The sequence below is a fragment of the Zeugodacus cucurbitae genome, chromosome X (assembly GCF_028554725.1).
Source record: "Zeugodacus cucurbitae isolate PBARC_wt_2022May chromosome X, idZeuCucr1.2, whole genome shotgun sequence".
Lineage (NCBI taxonomy): Eukaryota > Metazoa > Arthropoda > Insecta > Diptera > Tephritidae > Zeugodacus > Zeugodacus cucurbitae.
Window position 1 is genome coordinate 29,182,449 of NC_071672.1, and position 21,268 is coordinate 29,203,716.

At 42.7% G+C, this 21,268-nt stretch overlaps 1 protein-coding gene across 11 annotated transcripts in view; it reads left to right on the top strand.

Annotated features, from left to right (window-relative positions):
* The window catches only part of LOC105219991 (tau-tubulin kinase homolog Asator), a 61,402-nt gene that overhangs the window by 17,116 nt on the left and 23,018 nt on the right, over positions 1-21,268 (top strand). For 10 of the 11 annotated variants that reach the window (XM_054235542.1, XM_054235545.1, XM_054235543.1 and 7 more), the window contains 3 exons: positions 3,645-3,848; positions 3,905-3,973; positions 4,053-4,514. In XM_054235542.1, coding sequence (XP_054091517.1) covers positions 3,645-3,848; positions 3,905-3,973; positions 4,053-4,514 — 735 coding nt within the window. The remainder of the gene's footprint in view (positions 1-3,644; positions 3,849-3,904; positions 3,974-4,052; positions 4,515-21,268) is intronic. The other variant, XM_054235546.1, reaches the window with a different exon arrangement.

The following is a 21,268-nucleotide window of genomic DNA, read 5'->3' on the forward strand; positions in this document are numbered from 1 at the left end:
GCCACTCCCATTTTCCATTTTGTAAAAAAAAATCCAATACAGCTTCTTTCTGATATTTCTTCTGTATAATTTAGTATTTCTGACGTTTTTCATTAGTGAGCTACCGCATTTTCAACATAAGCTTTGTATTGGAGGTGGGCGTGGTTATTATCCGATTTCTTTCATTTTTCGAATGTATAAGGAAGTGGCTTGAAGAAACGACTGTAGAAAGTTTGGTTTATATAGCTTTATTGGTTTGCGAGTTATATACAAAAAACCTATTTGGGGGCGGGGTCTCGCCCACTTAAAAAAAAAAATACATCCAAATGTGCCTCGTCCCTAATGCGATCCTATGTTTTAAATTTTATTTTCATTACTTTATTTAACGGTTTTAGCAATTTTGTGGGCGTGCCCGATTTTGCCCATTTTCGAAAGCAACCTCCTCAGGGTGCCAAGGAATATTTGTTCCAAGTTTCATTAAGATATCTTAATTTTTACTCAAGTATCGCTTGCACGGACAGACATCCAGATTTCAACTCCACTCTTCATCCTGATCGTTTATATATAAATACTAGCAGACACGGCGAACTTCGTACCGCCTTAGCGTAAATTTGGTGCACTACTTTATTTTGTATAGCCGACCTATCTTAATGCGTACCTATTCAATTTGAACTGGAATCTATAATATCCTCCATATAAAAATGAATACTTATTACAAATTGTTTGTATGGGAGATTAGAAAGGTGTGAATTTTAGGCATTTTCAGGCATTTTTTTCTCTCCGTAAGAAACATCCTCAAACCCCCTGGAATACACACAAAAAAGAATCAGCCAAATCGGTCAAGCCGGTTTCATGCTATGTCTTGACAACGGAAAACGGGTTTAATTTTTCGTTTTTGTGGCTAAGGTATACATTAAATTTGTAAATTTTTCAATGCAGAGAAAAAATGCTTACGCATAAAGACGAAAACGTTATACCTTCTTCAAAGTCGAGGTTGATTTATGTTAAGCAGCATGATAACAACTCACACTACTTTTAATTGCAAGTGAGTGGGGATAATCCAGCAATTTTAAATAGTCTGTGAGATAATTGAATACGTCATCCTGGTTTGTAGCTGTGTCAACTCTCCTGAAACTCTAAATTGTCGCATTAACATCGAAGAGATTCTTGTTTTTTTTTACCACCAATATAGGTCATTCAAGCAGTCATTTATGGTTATCATATTGTGGTTTCATGTCAGGAAAAACACGATGAATAAGCTTTTTTTTGAGTCAATGAAGTGACAGAAATATGTTGGAAATGTTATTAATCCATTGAGGTGTCAACTGGGACCCTACCATTTCCAACTGCTTCTACAATCGCAATTTGATATTGTTGCAAAATTAGTGGTATGTTAGCTGTTTTTTTTGTTGGCGAATCTTTATGTGTCGCCATAAAGTAGATGATTTTAATCATGTGATTATCCAGGAACCAGAAGAGTCTGGCGTAAATCATCTGCCAACAGAATCATGGCTCCACCAAAAAAGTTTTGGTTGTCGCGTAAATCTTTTGAAGTCGCTACTTTTGACGATTTTGCAGACTGGTGTTTCTTCGATTTGCAATTTAGGAATAATTTCCCGGCCGAATGTGACGTTGGTTTGCCTACTAACAGTTGCCAAGTTGCCCCTATTCCCGTTAACATTAGTGGTGAAAATGAGAGAAATTGGTTCAGGAATTACATCAGCCCTCATATACTATATATGATGATTTTATATTGGACTTTATGCCGAATATATGGGTCAAATTGTGTGTTTTCTTAAAAAAATTAATGTTCGGTTGCACTTAGCCTTTCCTTATTTGTTACAAATTATATATATACAGTTAAACACTGACAAAAATATTTCAACAAAGCAACAATGACAACCTTCAAAATGTTATTATTTTTTGTTTTCTTTTTTCATATTTTTGTTGTTAATTCAAATAAAATGCTCTTTTTATTATCTTCCTCGCAATTTTTCCATATTTACTTAATTTCTAAACCTTTCCTGCCCTTCCCCGAATAATTCAAGACTTCAATTAGCCAGATCGGTTTGGCCGTTCTCGACTTTTTGCGAGACTAACGAACAGCAATTCATTTTTATATCTATAGATTAGAAATTGTTTGTATGAGAATTTAAAAAAGTGTGGATTTTAGACTTTTTCAGGACCTTATACTTAAAGGAATATTTCAAAAAGAGAATTAGCGAAATCGGTTCAGCTGTTCTCGAGATATGCGCTTAGCAACACATTTTGCGATTAATTTTTTTAAATTAATTTTTCTTTAATACTTCACTATTTAATTTTTTATAATTTTCCAACATACAAACCTTGTCCTAACAATAAAGAATTCATAAAACCAAGAATCATCGGATTTGGTGCAATCGTTCGAAAGTTATGGGCGTACATACATTTCGAAGATCCATTTTTATTTATATAGAAGAAGAAAATAGATGTGTTTTGTTAGAAAAAAGTACAAAGACAATAAGAAAAAGCAATTCAAGCAACGGTGCGTTGCTGCAAAATAAGTAACTGTAAAACAGAGTAAATATAGTTGACACTGTATTTACATATCTACATACATGCATACATACGGCAATTTATGCGAGCATTTGATTGTGCTGTTTAGCGTTATTTCACTTGTTCTGCGATCATTTATATATGCAAACTTTTTTGCTTTGTACTTTACTTCAATAAGTTATGTAGTAAAAGATGCGAGAGATGGAAGAGAGAGTGCATACATATGTCTGTACTTTACTTCATTACGTTATGCTGGAAAAGATGTACAGAAATGGAAGAGAGAGAGAGAGTGCGTGCCGCAAACGATAAAGAGCACACGCACACACACAAAGCGCGCTTCGCTGTAGACTGCGTTTGGTGAACGAAAAACCTTATGCTTGCAATATTTTTGATTTTTCAAAAACTTCAACCCGAAAAAAAGGATTTGATTTCGGAAAATTAAAAAAATAAGTATGCCACTCGCGAGCCTAGAGCAAATGCTTTATTTAAAAAAAAATTTATAAAAATCGCTTCAGAACTTTAGGAGATTAGCCGTTACAAACATTTTTCATATAAGCGATTTTATATAATTAGTATAGATATAACCCCATATCTAACTTCTTCTTCTTCTTGGTGACACAAACAACCGTTATGTGAACAAAACTATAATACTCTGTGCAACATTTTGCAAGAGTATAAAAATAACTTTTTCGGTCAAATTTTCGTAATATATTGGCTCGAAAAAAATTGTTTTAATAACAATATAAGAAAATCCTTCGTTCATTAACTAGATAATGTTATTCAAATATTTGTGCAATATTTGAACAAAATCGCTCCATAGCTTTTTGAGATATCGTGTCCACAGACTTGAAAAATTGAATTTTGAGATAAATGCGTTTTTCGTGCTGACGTGACCTGATGGACGGAACTTCCAGATAATATATCTCTTAGAATATTACTCGGATTGATTTGATATTTTTGGATAACGTCGTAAATATTAAAATAAACTATTTAATAAGACAATATTTTTTTTTTTTATTTTGAAACTCACCTAACCTTGTAAGTGTACATCAGTAATATGTCTGTGTCTTAATTTATCTTGCCTTTGCTCCCTTTTAATACATTTTCTTTCGCAAATGGAATTTTTACAGATGTTGATTGGCTTATTTGAACGCTGTATGAAACGTCGTGGAGTAAAGGACTCCGATCCTTATGATTGGGAAAAGATTGATACTGTTAATGCAACCACTAGTCAAACAACCAATACTGCACAAGTGCTCGGTAAAAACGAGTATGTACACGGAAATATAACGCAGATGACAGTTGCTGCATCAAATGTTAGCGGGACTGAATACGTTAGCATTATGTTTGAACAATATTAACTTTATATTATTAATTTTAAAATTTTTAGCCACGCCGCCGTAACGACGTCGACACAGCATTACTGGTCTCAACAGATCCAGTAAATGTGAAAGAAAAGGTTTTAATACAAATTTTTACAATATTTTGACTATTACTTCTATTACTTATTATTTACTTAAACTTCGCCTTTATTTTAGGTTGATAAAAATTGCAATGCGCCTCCGACGCAAATCGACGGTCTTTTGTTGAATATGAGCGCCTGCAACCAGAACACCATTCAAAAGGCAATACCAGGACAATCAGCAACAGTAGCAGGTTCCACAAATGTGCATTGTCTTAAAACAGTCGATCCAACGCATGAGCAGAAAACACAACAAAAGTTAACATGTCAATCACAAATCAATGCGTCACAAACAACTTTATTTTTGCCAGCGGCTGTTCCAAATCTGTCTAATTCCACAGGTGTAGTTAAACCGAGTACAGTAACGGCCTCTAATCGCTCAGATGGTGCTGGCTCCGTTACAGGCTCGACACCTCCATTGAATATACACAAACATCATCAAAAACAACAGTTTATTCATGGACGTACGCACGTTCAAGCCAGATCAAATTCACCATCCGCGCAAACTGTACGCAAAAATTTTTCATCTCCTATACAGGTGCGTTCAAAGAATTGTGTTTTATATCTATACATATTTACAATAACAACATGTTCTTGTTGTTGTTGTAACGGTTATCTATCCCTGCCTGAAAAGAGAAGCTTAAGTGTAGTTGTCGTCGAGATCATCTAACGGGAGGCCCAGGAAACGTGCTGTTTCGACAGGGTTGGACCAAAGGGAGAGGGGTGTTAGATGAGTAGGGTTCATTGGGCATACAAAGAGGTGGTTAGAGTCATGCGGGGACTCGTTGCATGTGGGACTTGTATGCATGTGGACAGTCTGCATACGTAGGAGTTTAACCTGCTACAATATCCAGATCGAAGCTGTGCAAGGGTCACTCTGGTTTCACGTGGCAACTCGAGCTCTTCGTCTGCTATAGGTGGTGGTTTGGTTCCAAGGACGTCATTCACCGGAAGGGAGTCAATGAAGGTGTTAATAGCTCCACTGTGAATGGCGTTTAGGGCGTGTCTAAAACTGTTTGCGTCCGCAGTTTGGTCGGTATAGGGGTTTAGTTCGTCGACGTATTAAAGGAGCGATCTCTTGATGCACCTGGGGGGCGGTTCTGCTTCCAGCAAGTGACTACAAGGGTAATTTCTACGAAAACACCCGAGTAGAAACTGCTTGTTAAGCAGTTCATTATGCTCCTTAATAGGCAGCATAATGGCCTCACTATGTAAGTGTGTCATTGGTGACATCAAGAGACATCCTGTTGCTGTGCGGAGTGCAGTGTTCTGGCACGCCTGTAGCTTCTTCTGCTGCGTGTCACTGCATCCAGGTGACCATACCGGTGCTGCGTAATTTACGACCGGCCGGCCGATAGCCTTGTAAGTGGCCAGCAACGTTTCTTTGTCTTTTCCCCAAGTGCTACCGGCTAGCGACTTGAGGATTTTGTTGCGGCTCTGTACTTTAGTGACTATCGCAGTCGTGTGTGGAGTGAAGGAGTGCAGACTGTCAAATGTAACTCCCAAAATTTTGGGGTTATTTACTGTCGGAATTTGTAAGCCATCGACATGAATGTTAAGACTTAGTCTGTACTCCTTCGTCCAGTTGGTTAAAAGGGTCGCCGTGGATTTAGTGGGTGCGAGTGCCAGGCTCCTCGCAGAGAAGAAGCGAGAAAGTTCGGGGAGGTAGCTGTTCACTTTCGAACACATGTCATCGATGCCAGTGCCCGACGTCATTATCGTACAATCATCTGCGTAGGAGGTAACGGAAATTCCCTCTGGTGGTTGAGGAAGTTTGGAAATATAGAAATTAAACAGTAACAGGGAGAGGACACCGCCCTGTGGAACCCCTTGTTTAATTTTCCTAAGTTTTGATGTTTTACATCGAAATAATACCGATGATTGTCGACCGCTCAGGTAGTTCATAATCCATCTCTTCAGCCCCGGAGAAAGTGTTGTTTGTTCCACGTCTTCTAGAAGCGTTGTTAAGTTGACCGTCTCAAAAGCTTTTGACAGGTCCAACGCTACTAGGACGGTTCTTTTACAGGGTGGTTTTTGATTAAGACCATGAACTATCTGGGCGTTTATGACGCTAAGTGCTGTGGTGGTACTGTGCACTTTACGGAAACCATGTTGATGTTTAGCTAGGTTCAGGTGGTATGTGAGTGTCGGGAGCAGTAAGGCCTCAAGTGTCTTCACTACTGGGGAAAGGAGAGTTAACGGGCGATAGGACTCCCCTAAGTTGGCGGGTTTCCCAGGTTTCAGTAGTGGAACCACTCTTCCGATTTTCCACATATCGGGTATTTTAAGAGTGGTTAGCGACAAATTGAGTACCTTGGCGAGAAATTCTACTCCCGTTGAACCTAGGTGTTTTAACATTAAAGAGTTTATTCCGTCAGAGCCAATGGCTTTGGAGGACTTTGTCTTCCTGATGACCTCCTGAACCTCCCCACTGGTGAAAGCAAGTCGCGCGCCGTTGTTTCGCATTTTGCGCAGCCGTCTGGTGACACGTCTTTTGGCCTTGTCAACCTGGGGGTACAGTATGAATTGTCGGCTAAAATAGCTCGCGCACCTCTCCGGGTCCGAGGAGGCATGGCTACCGAATTGAATTTCAACTCGGTCGTCATGTCTCCTCGGGTTTGACAGGGATTTGACGGTTGACCAGAGCTTGCTCACACCAGTGGAAAGATTACAGGACTTCAGGTGCTCTACCCATTTCGTCCGCTTATAGTTATTTACCAGTTGTCGAATCTCCAAATTGAGATCCCTTATGCGGGGATCACAGGGATCAACCTGGCGTAAGGAGTCACGTTCATTTGCTAAAACTGCCGCTTCAGCCGGGAAATTAGGACGCATATTAGCAATTCTTCCGGCTGGTATGAAACGAGCAGTAGCATCGGTGATCACCTTGCGGAATTGACGTTCGCCAACGATTACGTCCGTAGGAATGGGAAGAGCGGCGAAGGCATTCTCGGTGAATTCCGTGAAGCCGTCCCAGTTAGCTTTGTTAAAGTTAACATAAGTGCGGTTGTCCGCGGAAATAAAGTCAGGAGGTTTTTCAATCGAGATAATTATGGGCAGGTGGTCTGATGCAAGAGTTAGCATAGGTCGCCATGTTATGCTGTTTATCAGACCACCGCTAGCAATTGTGATGTCTGGCGAGCTGCTGCAGGTGCTCATAATTCTGGTGGGAGCTTCGTCATTCATTGTGCAGAATGTCGAATCGTCTATCTGTTCTGCCAGCTCCATCCCTCTCCGATCATTTGACAGGCAAGTACCAGTCGGTTTTCAATACGAAGTAGCGCACTAATATTCGGGTGATATCCTGTTGGGCAACTTGTAACTGGGGGGATGTATATATTAAATATTTCGAGCTCGTCATCGCCTGACCGGACAGCTATACCCTGACATTCTAGGATAGAGTCCCTGCGGTCGATGTCACCTTCGATAAGACGATATTGCACGGTGTTGTGTAATATGAATGCTAGGCCACCACCACTATCTCGCTCGCGATCTTTACGTAAAACGTTGAAACCTGCACAACTCAGAAGGTCTGAGTGGCTGTTTAGCTTGGTTTCTTGGACCGCAGCTATTGATATGCCTTCCCGACTCATAAAATCAGCTATCTCCTCGATCTTACTCTGGAGCCCGTTGCAGTTAAATTGTAAGAGTCGGGTGTGTCTTGGTGTTGCTGTCGTGACCCTGGGAGTGAGGGAGTGACGTACAGGTGGAGGCTGTTGCAGCTACCGCAAAGGAAAATGTCGCACTTCGGTGTTGTTTGGCGACTCGGATGTTGTTGGTTGCGGGGGAAACGTACGATACACTCCACTCACGTGTGGTGCGCACATTCCGACGTATTACGGCCTAACACACGGAACAGACAGTGCGAGGGACCAGAAGGTCCTCGCAAGAGGATTGGAGCGGGATGAAGGTTGGGGAGGGGATTGGTCAGATTGGTCAGACTGGGAGTCATGCTGTCTACTTGAGCTCCTGGGGGCTGTATGGGCCTTAAGTTGGCCACTCCCTGAGGGTGGCGGCGCGTTGCGCGAACTAGGTGCAAGTTGCACTGCCGTAGAGGCAACAGCCGCAGTATTGTGTTGACAGCATGGGGCCACATATCGTGTGGTCCACTCCCTATGAGTCTTAAGGCCTGAACAGGTCTTAAGATGGCTCCATCCATTGCATGTGTTGTACCTAACCGAGGTGGAATTTGGATGGAGCCTTTTAGCGCATACGCAGCAGAAAAATACCTCAGGCCCTGGGTTGGACTCGATGCCAGCCCTGAGTAAGAGGATATGGAGCAACCCTGCTGCAAGTCGTTGCTCCAATGACGTACAACCAAACTTAAAACTAATCGATCCAAACAGGGTTAGATCGCCGAAAGGGCAGCCCTTGACCGGATAAAATCCGGGTCAACTCCGGTGCGTAGAACCGGCTGCTGTGGGAGTTAGAAGCGGCTTGCATAATCGCTTTATATATTCGTTGGTCACACAATTCAAAATTAGTTTTTTTTTTGTTTTGTGGGAAGCCTCCTGCGTTACACCTCGTCATTTCGGTGAAGCTTAAAACAGGCTAAAATGTATTACATACTGTTAGCAGGCGTGCTAAAGCATTTAAGAGGTTACATGGGTAAAAAAGACCTATTTATTTAATTCAAATTTTTTTATGTCTTATAGATACATATTTAAAGAATAATTTCTGAATTTTTTCAAAAAAATAAAATAAAAAGTCAGAGGACGTCATTTTCGGTGACCCCTCGGAAAATAGTGCTTCCGCGTTGTCAGCATAATTCCTGACAGGATCATCCAAAATGAGTGTTTAGTTAGGACCATAAACTCGTGCTTGAACGAAGAAAAGGCCAAAAAATAAAAATAAATTAAATAGTTGGAATTGAAAAAAAGCGTTCGTTCAAACACGAGTAAATTGTATCTCGAACACCTGTGCAAAGTATTATCAAGATCGGTTGAGTAGTTTTTGAGAACATTTGACAACTGACTTTGAAAACACGGCTCCAAGAAAAAAACCTGACTTGGGGCGCACCGCTTCCAAAGGCTGTATCTCCGAAACTATTATTCGGGACGACTTGAAAATTTAGGATAATATTCTTGAGATGTTGTAAAAATTAATAAGCATGTGTGACCCCTTGGATAGATAGATAGATTTTATTTGAGGATCGCACTGCGACCTACAGTCTATTGTGTCCTCTTCTGTTTATCACAGAATAACATCCAGTCCTGTAGCTCTAAGAAAACTTGGTAGCGCTGCAGAGCCGTTTGACGCGATACTTTCCCTTTGGAGATATAGAGACCCCATTGCCTGACTCCTTAACCTCGCAATCGCGTGACAGTCCACGAGTAGATGCTCAGGTGCTTCCGTTTCCAGATCACAGAATCTGCACAGGTCCCTTGAGCAGATTCTGAGTTTGTTCAGATGACGCCTTAGTCTGCAGTGTACAGTGGTTCGACTTGTATGATGGCGCGGTCATAAATACTTCCCGTTGAGAAATCGCTATGAAATTTTCACCAAAAATCTAGAAAAATATTTTAAATATACAGTAAAAAAATTGGCCCCATCGGACTACTAGGTCCTATAGCTCACATAGAACCGTAATTTAAAGAAAGCATGATTTTTCGTTATAGTTTCCCCATCCAACCCCCACATTCAACCTATTAGAATAATATGATATAAAAAATGTGTAGGAAAAGGCAAATTATCAACCAATTTAATACAGTTAATTTCACTGTGATAGTCAAAAAAAAAAAGACAAGACCAAATTCGGCGGTTTCCCCCTATTTCGGGTCCTACGAATCGAACTGCATCATTACTTTTTTGAGTTACAATCATGGTTTCATTCAAAAATTTTAGTTGAAGTTTTTCATCAAAGTTGCCCATTGTAAGAGAAAGGCACATTTTTCTTCGGTCTCAAACTTTTTTAATGTTGACTTTTTTGGTAAACTTTCTTTGGCAAAGCTTCTCAGAATAAGTCCGTCTTTAAGTTCTTAGATGACTGTAAACCCCAAAATCAATGTTTTTTGTGTACTTATAGCCAATATGTCGAAAAACTGAAATTTAATCCATTTTTTTTTAATGTCCTACAATGGGCAACTTTGATGAAAAACTTCAAGAAAAATTTTTGTATGAAACCATGATTGTAACTAAAAAAAGTAATGATGTAGTTCGATTCGTAGGACCCGAAATAGGGGGAAACCGTCGAATTTGGTCTTGTCTTTTTTTTTTTTTTTTAAAACTATCACAGTGTTTTTTACTGTCATTCAACAGGCATTGTAATTAGAACAAAAACGTATAATGACCCCTCTAGTAAACCGTACACAGATTGAAATAACGAAGATTTATCCTTCTTTCCAAGCTTTCTTAGCCCAATTATAATGAGTTTGAACTTAAAAATAGTTTCCGCACCTAACTTTAACACTTTTATTAACTTAAGACTCTGCTAAATACTAAATAAAATATAATTAAAGGGGGATCAATTAAAACAATTAAAACTTTATATAAACAAATTGAAGACGCACAAAAAAAGGTACAAAAATAGGTGATATTAAACATTTATTTCACTTAAAACACAAATAACGTTAGTCTTAATTAATTTCACAAGTTAAAATAAATACCTTTAACTTGAAAATCCATGAAAAATAATCTTGATTCGTTAACCTGAATAATTACTATAACAATTTGAAGTACGTTTTTTCAAAAAATTTCTGAGGACATTCAATTTAGAGGACATCTGTATACATTTTGACAAAAAATCGTAGTTGTCTCATTTTGTTTCGTGGTAGCGCAATAAGTTGTTTTAATCTCTTCCGGTTGTACCCCCCTAGAAACAGTTTGGAGTGAAGAAGTCCCTGCAAGTGCAGCCAGAAGTGAACTTGCCAATTCGTCTTTTTCTCTTTCTGAGAACATGCTGACCAACAGCAATGAGCCCCCCAGGCCTGGCAGCCGCGGCCTTTTTAGCCAGTTGGTCTGCAAGTTCGTTGACCTGTATACCTTTGTGTCCTGGTACTCAGAACAAAATTAAACTGTTATAGCTGCACACTCTATTAAGTTTTCCGATGTGGTCCAGAACCAGCCCGAATTTATTTCGCAGGATGACAATCCCTGGAGAGCCGCCTGGCTATCACTGATGATAGCAATTCGTTCACCGTGATAGTCCCTGTTCAATATTACTTCAGCACATTTGCTAATAGCATAGGCATCAGCTTGCAAGATACTGGGAAAATGTCCCATGGGCACCGACAGCTTGATGCGTGGTCCCGTGAGCCCGGCACCTATACAATCTGCTGGCTTAGACTCATCCGTGTACCATTTTCTGGGTACTTCTGCTTATTACTTTCGTGAGAGAAGAATCTTCCCAATCCCTTTTATTATTCAATGCTATCTTAAACCTTCTTTCGAAGTACACCTTTTTGGTAATGTCGTCCCTTGGAAGGAGAGCCATTGGAAGTTTTCCACCAACGATCTCCAATTGTCGTGCGTTTACCATCCTGCTGTTACCTGATCCTGGTCTCGTCAGTAAAGTACTGTTTGCCGTATAGCTAAACATCATGAGGAGTGGGGTTAGGTTCAGGATTGCCTCCATTGTTGCGGTCGGACACGTTCGCATAGCACCAGTGATTCATACACAGGTCAACCGCAGTTTTGTCAACTGTTTTTCTGCTGTTGACAGGGAGATCCTAGATACCCAAGCCACCGCTCCATAAAAGGTTATGGGCCTAATAATGGTGGTGTACTTCCAGCGCAGTATATACGGGTTGCATCCCAGATTTTTCCTGTTAAGCGTTTGCATACCATCAACGCTTTGGTGGCTTTAGCAACCGCGGAGTCCACATGCTTCTTCCATGCTTCGCCCAGGGTAATGGTACCCAGGGCTGGGAGCGTTCTTCTCCTTGTAAAGGGGATGATGACCGTTTTTGACGGATTGATGTTAAGTCCGACCTTGACGCACCATTTCCTAGTCAGGGTTAATCCTCTTTGGACAATGTCTCTAAGTGTGCTCTCAAATTTACCTCAGGCTATAATTACGATTTCAACCGCGTTTCCCTGACATCGTATGCCATTCTCTGTTAAGATCTCCAAAAGCTCGTCCACGACTAGGCTCCACAAAAGCGGTGATAGTACACCTCCTTGGGGAAATCCCTTTGTTGTGCCCAGTCGCATGCTGTTAGAGGCTATCTGAGTTTCCGCAATGCTTGTGCCAAAAACTGCATCTACCCATCTTATGATCGAACCTCCGTAACTAAGCTATACAGAACAGTGTCTATCGATCTGTCAACCCTGTAGGCATGGGAAATAGGCTGACACTAGGACAACTTCTTTTCCTCCTTGTCCCTTATTTGTACAGCCACCAGGTCCTGTGTTAGAAACTCTGAAATGCAGAAGAAATCAATGTCTTTCTTCAGAACAATACAGGCTCTAGGTCTGTCACTGGATAAGTCCAAGATTACCTTATTGTTGTCAGTGTTTAGTCCTCTGACCTCCCCTCTGAAAACCCAGGGTTCCTGGGCTAAGATGATGCTCAGTTTGTCTTTAAGGAACCTGCTGGCGATAACCGCCGATGCAGCCATTGCATGATGCAGGTTCACCTGAGCAACTTCTAAACTGGAGTCCATCATAGTATGGGCTCCAAGAGGGAGAGGTCTTCCGAGTCGCTTGCTTTGCTATCTGCAGCGACTAGCTCCTCCATCCCCTCCAAAAGCTCCTGAGTAGAGGGTGCCACCTCTGTTGACTCTTTAGGAAGCGCTTCCGTGGTGTCCATGACATCGGCAGTAGACACCTGCACGGCGGGATCCAAGGGGGCGGATTTGACATTCGTCTCCGCTCCACCTTGCACTTTGGCGCCTTCCTTCCCCTTTTCCTCCTTTTCTTCCGCGGGCTTGGGCCGCCAAGGGCGCATGTGGATAGCGCTAAACCTGAAGTTTAGGCGGAAGCCCGCCTTCCGGAGTATTTTATAAGATACGTCGTCTATTCCGACGTAGAGTCTTATTCCGGAGTCTTCTTTTTTACTGTCTAAGATTCGCCAAGCTGAGGTGTTAACTCCCTCATTTTGTGCCGTTGTCAGCTCCATGGCGAATTCAATAGGCTCATCAGCGCTTCTAGGAAGAAATACCGTCATACTGTGTATAGGCGTTATTTCCTCACCTCGTTTGGCGCAAAGGACTGGACCGTCCCATCCCTCAAGCTTGGGAGCAATCTCCGTAAGCCAAGTAGCGGTCTCTTCGTTCCTACAGTCAACCAGTAGCATGCCTGATCTAAAGTAGACGCCATTGAAGGATAGAGCGTGCCTCCATCCTTTGGCTACCCGTTTCATAATACGGTTTTGGAGGACGGTAAGTTGGGCCGGGACCAGAGCTATCTCTGGGCAGTACTGCAATGCGTACGCTCCTAAGAGTGTCCGCATACCTGCGCTGGCTATCTACTACCCTGGACGCTTCTTCGGACCTAGCTTGCCCGCTCGACTCCGGAACCGTGGCTGGTCTACGCCGTTTTGAATTTGGTAATTCTTGTGGCGTTACCTGCCTTCTGTCACGTTTGCCAGCTCTTTCATCTCTGACTTGCCTGTTAAGCGTTTGCATACCATCAACGCTTTGGTGGCTTTAGCAACCGCGGAGTCCACATGCTTCTTCCATGCTTCGCCCAGGGTAATGGTACCCAGGGCTGGGAGCGTTCTTCTCCTTGTAAAGGGGATGATGACCGTTTTTGACGGATTGATGTTAAGTCCGACCTTGACGCACCATTTCCTAGTCAGGGTTAATCCTCTTTGGACAATGTCTCTAAGTGTGCTCTCAAATTTACCTCAGGCTATAATTACGATTTCAACCGCGTTTCCCTGACATCGTATGCCATTCTCTGTTAAGATCTCCAAAAGCTCGTCCACGACTAGGCTCCACAAAAGCGGTGATAGTACACCTCCTTGGGGAAATCCCTTTGTTGTGCCCAGTCGCATGCTGTTAGAGGCTATCTGAGTTTCCGCAATGCTTGTGCCAAAAACTGCATCTACCCATCTTATGATCGAACCTCCGTAACTAAGCTATACAGAACAGTGTCTATCGATCTGTCAACCCTGTAGGCATGGGAAATAGGCTGACACTAGGACAACTTCTTTTCCTCCTTGTCCCTTATTTGTACAGCCACCAGGTCCTGTGTTAGAAACTCTGAAATGCAGAAGAAATCAATGTCTTTCTTCAGAACAATACAGGCTCTAGGTCTGTCACTGGATAAGTCCAAGATTACCTTATTGTTGTCAGTGTTTAGTCCTCTGACCTCCCCTCTGAAAACCCTAGGCTAAGATGATGCTCAGTTTGTCTTTAAGGAACCTGCTGGCGATAACCGCCGATGCAGCCATTGCATGATGCAGGTTCACCTGAGCAACTTCTAAACTGGAGTCCATCATAGTATGGGCTCCAAGAGGGAGAGGTCTTCCGAGTCGCTTGCTTTGCTATCTGCAGCGACTAGCTCCTCCATCCCCTCCAAAAGCTCCTGAGTAGAGGGTGCCACCTCTGTTGACTCTTTAGGAAGCGCTTCCGTGGTGTCCATGACATCGGCAGTAGACACCTGCACGGCGGGATCCAAGGGGGCGGATTTGACATTCGTCTCCGCTCCACCTTGCACTTTGGCGCCTTCCTTCCCCTTTTCCTCCTTTTCTTCCGCGGGCTTGGGCCGCCAAGGGCGCATGTGGATAGCGCTAAACCTGAAGTTTAGGCGGAAGCCCGCCTTCCGGAGTATTTTATAAGATACGTCGTCTATTCCGACGTAGAGTCTTATTCCGGAGTCTTCTTTTTTACTGTCTAAGATTCGCCAAGCTGAGGTGTTAACTCCCTCATTTTGTGCCGTTGTCAGCTCCATGGCGAATTCAATAGGCTCATCAGCGCTTCTAGGAAGAAATACCGTCATACTGTGTATAGGCGTTATTTCCTCACCTCGTTTGGCGCAAAGGACTGGACCGTCCCATCCCTCAAGCTTGGGAGCAATCTCCGTAAGCCAAGTAGCGGTCTCTTCGTTCCTACAGTCAACCAGTAGCATGCCTGATCTAAAGTAGACGCCATTGAAGGATAGAGCGTGCCTCCATCCTTTGGCTACCCGTTTCATAATACGGTTTTGGAGGACGGTAAGTTGGGCCGGGACCAGAGCTATCTCTGGGCAGTACTGCAATGCGTACGCTCCTAAGAGTGTCCGCATACCTGCGCTGGCTATCTACTACCCTGGACGCTTCTTCGGACCTAGCTTGCCCGCTCGACTCCGGAACCGTGGCTGGTCTACGCCGTTTTGAATATGGTAATTCTTGTGGCGTTACCTGCCTTCTGTCACGTTTGCCAGCTCTTTCATCTCTGACTTGCCGCCTGGTGCCAGAGTTATCCTGCGAACCTTTTGTTACAGGCGATTTTTTGGCGTTGTTCCCTCCGTCGCCTCGTATTCTGCCAAGGGCAAGTTCCTTGGCTACTTCAGGCGATTTTCCCTCGTCCAAGTGTCGAAGGTACCACTTTACAGTGGCCCTGCTCATTCCTATTCTTCGGGGATCGTCTGGACCACCTGGACATCCTGCCTCAGGTAGCGGAGGGTACTTACACTCCTGTGCCTCCGTCTCCTGTTGGGCTCAGTTTGTTTTTCTGGCCGTTTCTTCGCCGGCTCCTTGCCTATATCTTCTGCGATAGAGGGTACATTGTTGGGTTTCGTACTCGCTCGAACCTCCTTTGGGTTATTTCCCGCCTGGGATGGCTGGAGTAGTGGCTTGCCTACTCTGCCGCTGCTCGTTGAGGTCACGACGTCATCTCTCGCGTACTCCTCGAACAGCGAACGCTCCTCTGCCGTTAGAGCATCAAGGAAGCGTGCTCTTCTCCCTGAGCTGGGAGTACCCTTATCGCTGCTTAGTTTTGTTTGTTGTTGTTGTTTTGTTTTTTGTTTGATTTAGCCATACTGATTCTTACGACCATTTGGCTAACATAAAGTTAGCCTCCTGGTCTATTTTTACTGTAAAAAATGTGTAGGAAAAGGCAAATTATCAACCAATTTAATACAGTTAATTTCACTGTGATAGTCAAAAAAAAAAGACAAGACCAAATTCGGCGGTTTCCCCCTATTTCGGGTCCTACGAATCGAACTGCATCATTACTTTTTTGAGTTACAATCATGGTTTCATTCAAAAATTTTAGTTGAAGTTTTTCATCAAAGTTGCCCATTGTAAGAGAAAGGCACATTTTTCTTCGGTCTCAAACTTTTTTAATGTTGACTTTTTTGGTAAACTTTCTTTGGCAAAGCTTCTCAGAATAAGTCCGTCTTTAAGTTCTTAGATGACTGTAAACCCCAAAATCAATGTTTTTTGTGTACTTATAGCCAATATGTCGAAAAACTGAAATTTAATCCATTTTTTTTTAATGTCCTACAATGGGCAACTTTGATGAAAAACTTCAAGAAAAATTTTTGTATGAAGCCATGATTGTAACTAAAAAAAGTAATGATGCAGTTCGATTCGTAGGACCCGAAATAGGGGGAAACCGTCGAATTTGGTCTTGTCTTTTTTTTTTTTTTTTAAAAACTATCACAGTGTTTTTTACTGTCATTCAACAGGCATTGTAATTAGAACAAAAACGTATAATGACCCCTCTAGTAAACCGTACACAGATTGAAATAACGAAGATTTATCCTTCTTTCCAAGCTTTCTTAGCCCAATTATAATGAGTTTGAACTTAAAAATAGTTTCCGCACCTAACTTTAACACTTTTATTAACTTAAGACTCTGCTAAATACTAAATAAAATATAATTAAAGGGGGATCAATTAAAACAATTAAAACTTTATATAAACAAATTGAAGACGCACAAAAAAAGGTACAAAAATAGGTGATATTAAACATTTATTTCACTTAAAACACAAATAACGTTAGTCTTAATTAATTTCACAAGTTAAAATAAATACCTTTAACTTGAAAATCCATGAAAAATAATCTTGATTCGTTAACCTGAATAATTACTATAACAATTTGAAGTACGTTTTTTCAAAAAATTTCTGAGGACATTCAATTTAGAGGACATCTGTATACATTTTGACAAAAAATCGTAGTTGTCTCATTTTGTTTCGTGGTAGCGCAATAAGTTGTTTTAATCTCTTCCGGTTGTACCCCCCTAGAAACAGTTTGGAGTGACGAAGTCCCTGCAAGTGCAGCCAGAAGTGAACTTGCCAATTCGTCTTTTTCTCTTTCTGAGAACATGCTGACCAACAGCAATGAGCCCCCCAGGCCTGGCAGCCGCGGCCTTTTTAGCCAGTTGGTCTGCAAGTTCGTTGACCTGTATACCTTTGTGTCCTGGTACCCAGAACAAAATTAAACTGTTGTAGCTGCACACTCTATTAAGTTTTCCGATGTGGTCCAGAACCAGCCCGAATTTATTTCGCAGGATGACAATCCCTGGAGAGCCGCCTGGCTATCACTGATGATAGCAATTCGTTCACCGTGATAGTCCCTGTTCAATATTACTTCAGCACATTTGCTAATAGCATAGGCATCAGCTTGCAAGATACTGGGAAAATGTCCCATGGGCACCGACAGCTTGATGCGTGGTCCCGTGAGCCCGGCACCTATACAATCTGCTGGCTTAGACTCATCCGTGTACCATTTTCTGGGTACTTCTGCTTATTACTTTCGTGAGAGAAGAATCTTCCCAATCCCTTTTATTATTCAATGCTATCTTAAACCTTCTTTCGAAGTACACCTTTTTGGTAATGTCGTCCCTTGGAAGGAGAGCCATTGGAAGTTTTCCACCAACGATCTCCAATTGTCGTGCGTTTACCATCCTGCTGTTACCTGATCCTGGTCTCGTCAGTAAAGTACTGTTTGCCGTATAGCTAAACATCATGAGGAGTGGGGTTAGGTTCAGGATTGCCTCCATTGTTGCGGTCGGACACGTTCGCATAGCACCAGTGATTCATACACAGGTCAACCGCAGTTTTGTCAACTGTTTTTCTACTGTTGACAGGGAGATCCTAGATACCCAAGCCACCGCTCCATAAAAGGTTATGGGCCTAATAATGGTGGTGTACTTCCAGCGCAGTATATACGGGTTGCATCCCAGATTTTTCCTGTTAAGCGTTTGCATACCATCAACGCTTTGGTGGCTTTAGCAACCGCGGAGTCCACATGCTTCTTCCATGCTTCACCCAGGGTAATGGTACCCAGGGCTGGGAGCGTTCTTCTCCTTGTAAAGGGGATGATGACCGTTTTTGACGGATTGATGTTAAGTCCGACCTTGACGCACCATTTCCTAGTCAGGGTTAATCCTCTTTGGACAATGTCTCTAAGTGTGCTCTCAAATTTACCTCAGGCTATAATTACGATTTCAACCGCGTTTCCCTGACATCGTATGCCATTCTCTGTTAAGATCTCCAAAAGCTCGTCCACGACTAGGCTCCACAAAAGCGGTGATAGTACACCTCCTTGGGGAAATCCCTTTGTTGTGCCCAGTCGCATGCTGTTAGAGGCTATCTGAGTTTCCGCAATGCTTGTGCCAAAAACTGCATCTACCCATCTTATGATCGAACCTCCGTAACTAAGCTATACAGAACAGTGTCTATCGATCTGTCAACCCTGTAGGCATGGGAAATAGGCTGACACTAGGACAACTTCTTTTCCTCCTTGTCCCTTATTTGTACAGCCACCAGGTCCTGTGTTAGAAACTCTGAAATGCAGAAGAAATCAATGTCTTTCTTCAGAACAATACAGGCTCTAGGTCTGTCACTGGATAAGTCCAAGATTACCTTATTGTTGTCAGTGTTTAGTCCTCTGACCTCCCCTCTGAAAACCCAGGGTTCCTGGGCTAAGATGATGCTCAGTTTGTCTTTAAGGAACCTGCTGGCGATAACCGCCGATGCAGCCATTGCATGATGCAGGTTCACCTGAGCAACTTCTAAACTGGAGTCCATCATAGTATGGGCTCCAAGAGGGAGAGGTCTTCCGAGTCGCTTGCTTTGCTATCTGCAGCGACTAGCTCCTCCATCCCCTCCAAAAGCTCCTGAGTAGAGGGTGCCACCTCTGTTGACTCTTTAGGAAGCGCTTCCGTGGTGTCCATGACATCGGCAGTAGACACCTGCACGGCGGGATCCAAGGGGGCGGATTTGACATTCGTCTCCGCTCCACCTTGCACTTTGGCGCCTTCCTTCCCCTTTTCCTCCTTTTCTTCCGCGGGCTTGGGCCGCCAAGGGCGCATGTGGATAGCGCTAAACCTGAAGTTTAGGCGGAAGCCCGCCTTCCGGAGTATTTTATAAGATACGTCGTCTATTCCGACGTAGAGTCTTATTTCGGAGTCTTTTTTTTTACTGTCTAAGATTCGCCAAGCTGAGGTGTTAACTCCCTCATTTTGTGCCGTTGTCAGCTCCATGGCGAATTCAATAGGCTCATCAGCGCTTCTAGGAAGAAATACCGTCATACTGTGTATAGGCGTTATTTCCTCACCTCGTTTGGCGCAAAGGACTGGACCGTCCCATCCCTCAAGCTTGGGAGCAATCTCCGTAAGCCAAGTAGCGGTCTCTTCGTTCCTACAGTCAACCAGTAGCATGCCTGATCTAAAGTAGACGCCATTGAAGGATAGAGCGTGCCTCCATCCTTTGGCTACCCGTTTCATAATACGGTTTTGGAGGACGGTAAGTTGGGCCGGGACCAGAGCTATCTCTGGGCAGTACTGCAATGCGTACGCTCCTAAGAGTGTCCGCATACCTGCGCTGGCTATCTACTACCCTGGACGCTTCTTCGGACCTAGCTTGCCCGCTCGACTCCGGAACCGTGGCTGGTCTACGCCGTTTTGAATATGGTAATTCTTGTGGCGTTACCTGCCTTCTGTCACGTTTGCCAGCTCTTTCATCTCTGACTTGCCGCCTGGTGCCAGAGTTATCCTGCGAACCTTTTGTTACAGGCGATTTTTTGGCGTTGTTCCCTCCGTCGCCTCGTATTCTGCCAAGGGCAAGTTCCTTGGCTACTTCAGGCGATTTTCCCTCGTCCAAGTGTCGAAGGTACCACTTTACAGTGGCCCTGCTCATTCCTATTCTTCGGGGATCGTCTGGACCACCTGGACATCCTGCCTCAGGTAGCGGAGGGTACTTACACTCCTGTGCCTCCGTCTCCTGTTGGGCTCAGTTTGTTTTTCTGGCCGTTTCTTCGCCGGCTCCTTGCCTATATCTTCTGCGATAGAGGGTACATTGTTGGGTTTCGTACTCGCTCGAACCTCCTTTGGGTTATTTCCCGCCTGGGATGGCTGGAGTAGTGGCTTGCCTACTCTGCCGCTGCTCGTTGAGGTCACGACGTCATCTCTCGCGTACTCCTCGAACAGCGAACGCTCCTCTGCCGTTAGAGCATCAAGGAAGCGTGCTCTTCTCCCTGAGCTGGGAGTACCCTTATCGCTGCTTAGTTTTGTTTGTTGTTGTTGTTTTGTTTTTTGTTTGATTTAGCCATACTGATTCTTACGACCATTTGGCTAACATAAAGTTAGCCTCCTGGTCTATTTTTACTGTAAAAAATGTGTAGGAAAAGGCAAATTATCAACCAATTTAATACAGTTAATTTCATTGTGATAGTCAAAAAAAAAAGACAAGACCAAATTCGGCGGTTTCCCCCTATTTCGGGTCCTACGAATCGAACTGCATCATTACTTTTTTGAGTTACAATCATGGTTTCATTCAAAAATTTTAGTTGAAGTTTTTCATCAAAGTTGCCCATTGTAAGAGAAAGGCACATTTTTCTTCGGTCTCAAACTTTTTTAATGTTGACTTTTTTGGTAAACTTTCTTTGGCAAAGCTTCTCAGAATAAGTCCGTCTTTAAGTTCTTAGATGACTGTAAACCCCAAAATCAATGTTTTTTGTGTACTTATAGCCAATATGTCGAAAAACTGAAATTTAATCCATTTTTTTTAATGTCCTACAATGGGCAACTTTGATGAAAAACTTCAAGAAAAATTTTTGTATGAAACCATGATTGTAACTAAAAAAAGTAATGATGCAGTTCGATTCGTAGGACCCGAAATAGGGGGAAACCGTCAAATTTGGTCTTGTCTTTTTTTTTTTTTTTAAAAACTATCACAGTGTTTTTTACTGTCATTCAACAGGCATTGTAATTAGAACAAAAACGTATAATGACCCCTCTAGTAAACCGTACACAGATTGAAATAACGAAGATTTATCCTTCTTTCCAAGCTTTCTTAGCCCAATTATACTGAGTTTGAACTTAAAAATAGTTTCCGCACCTAACTTTAACACTTTTATTAAGTTAAGACTCTGCTAAATACTAAATAAAATATAATTAAAGGGGGATCAATTAAAACAATT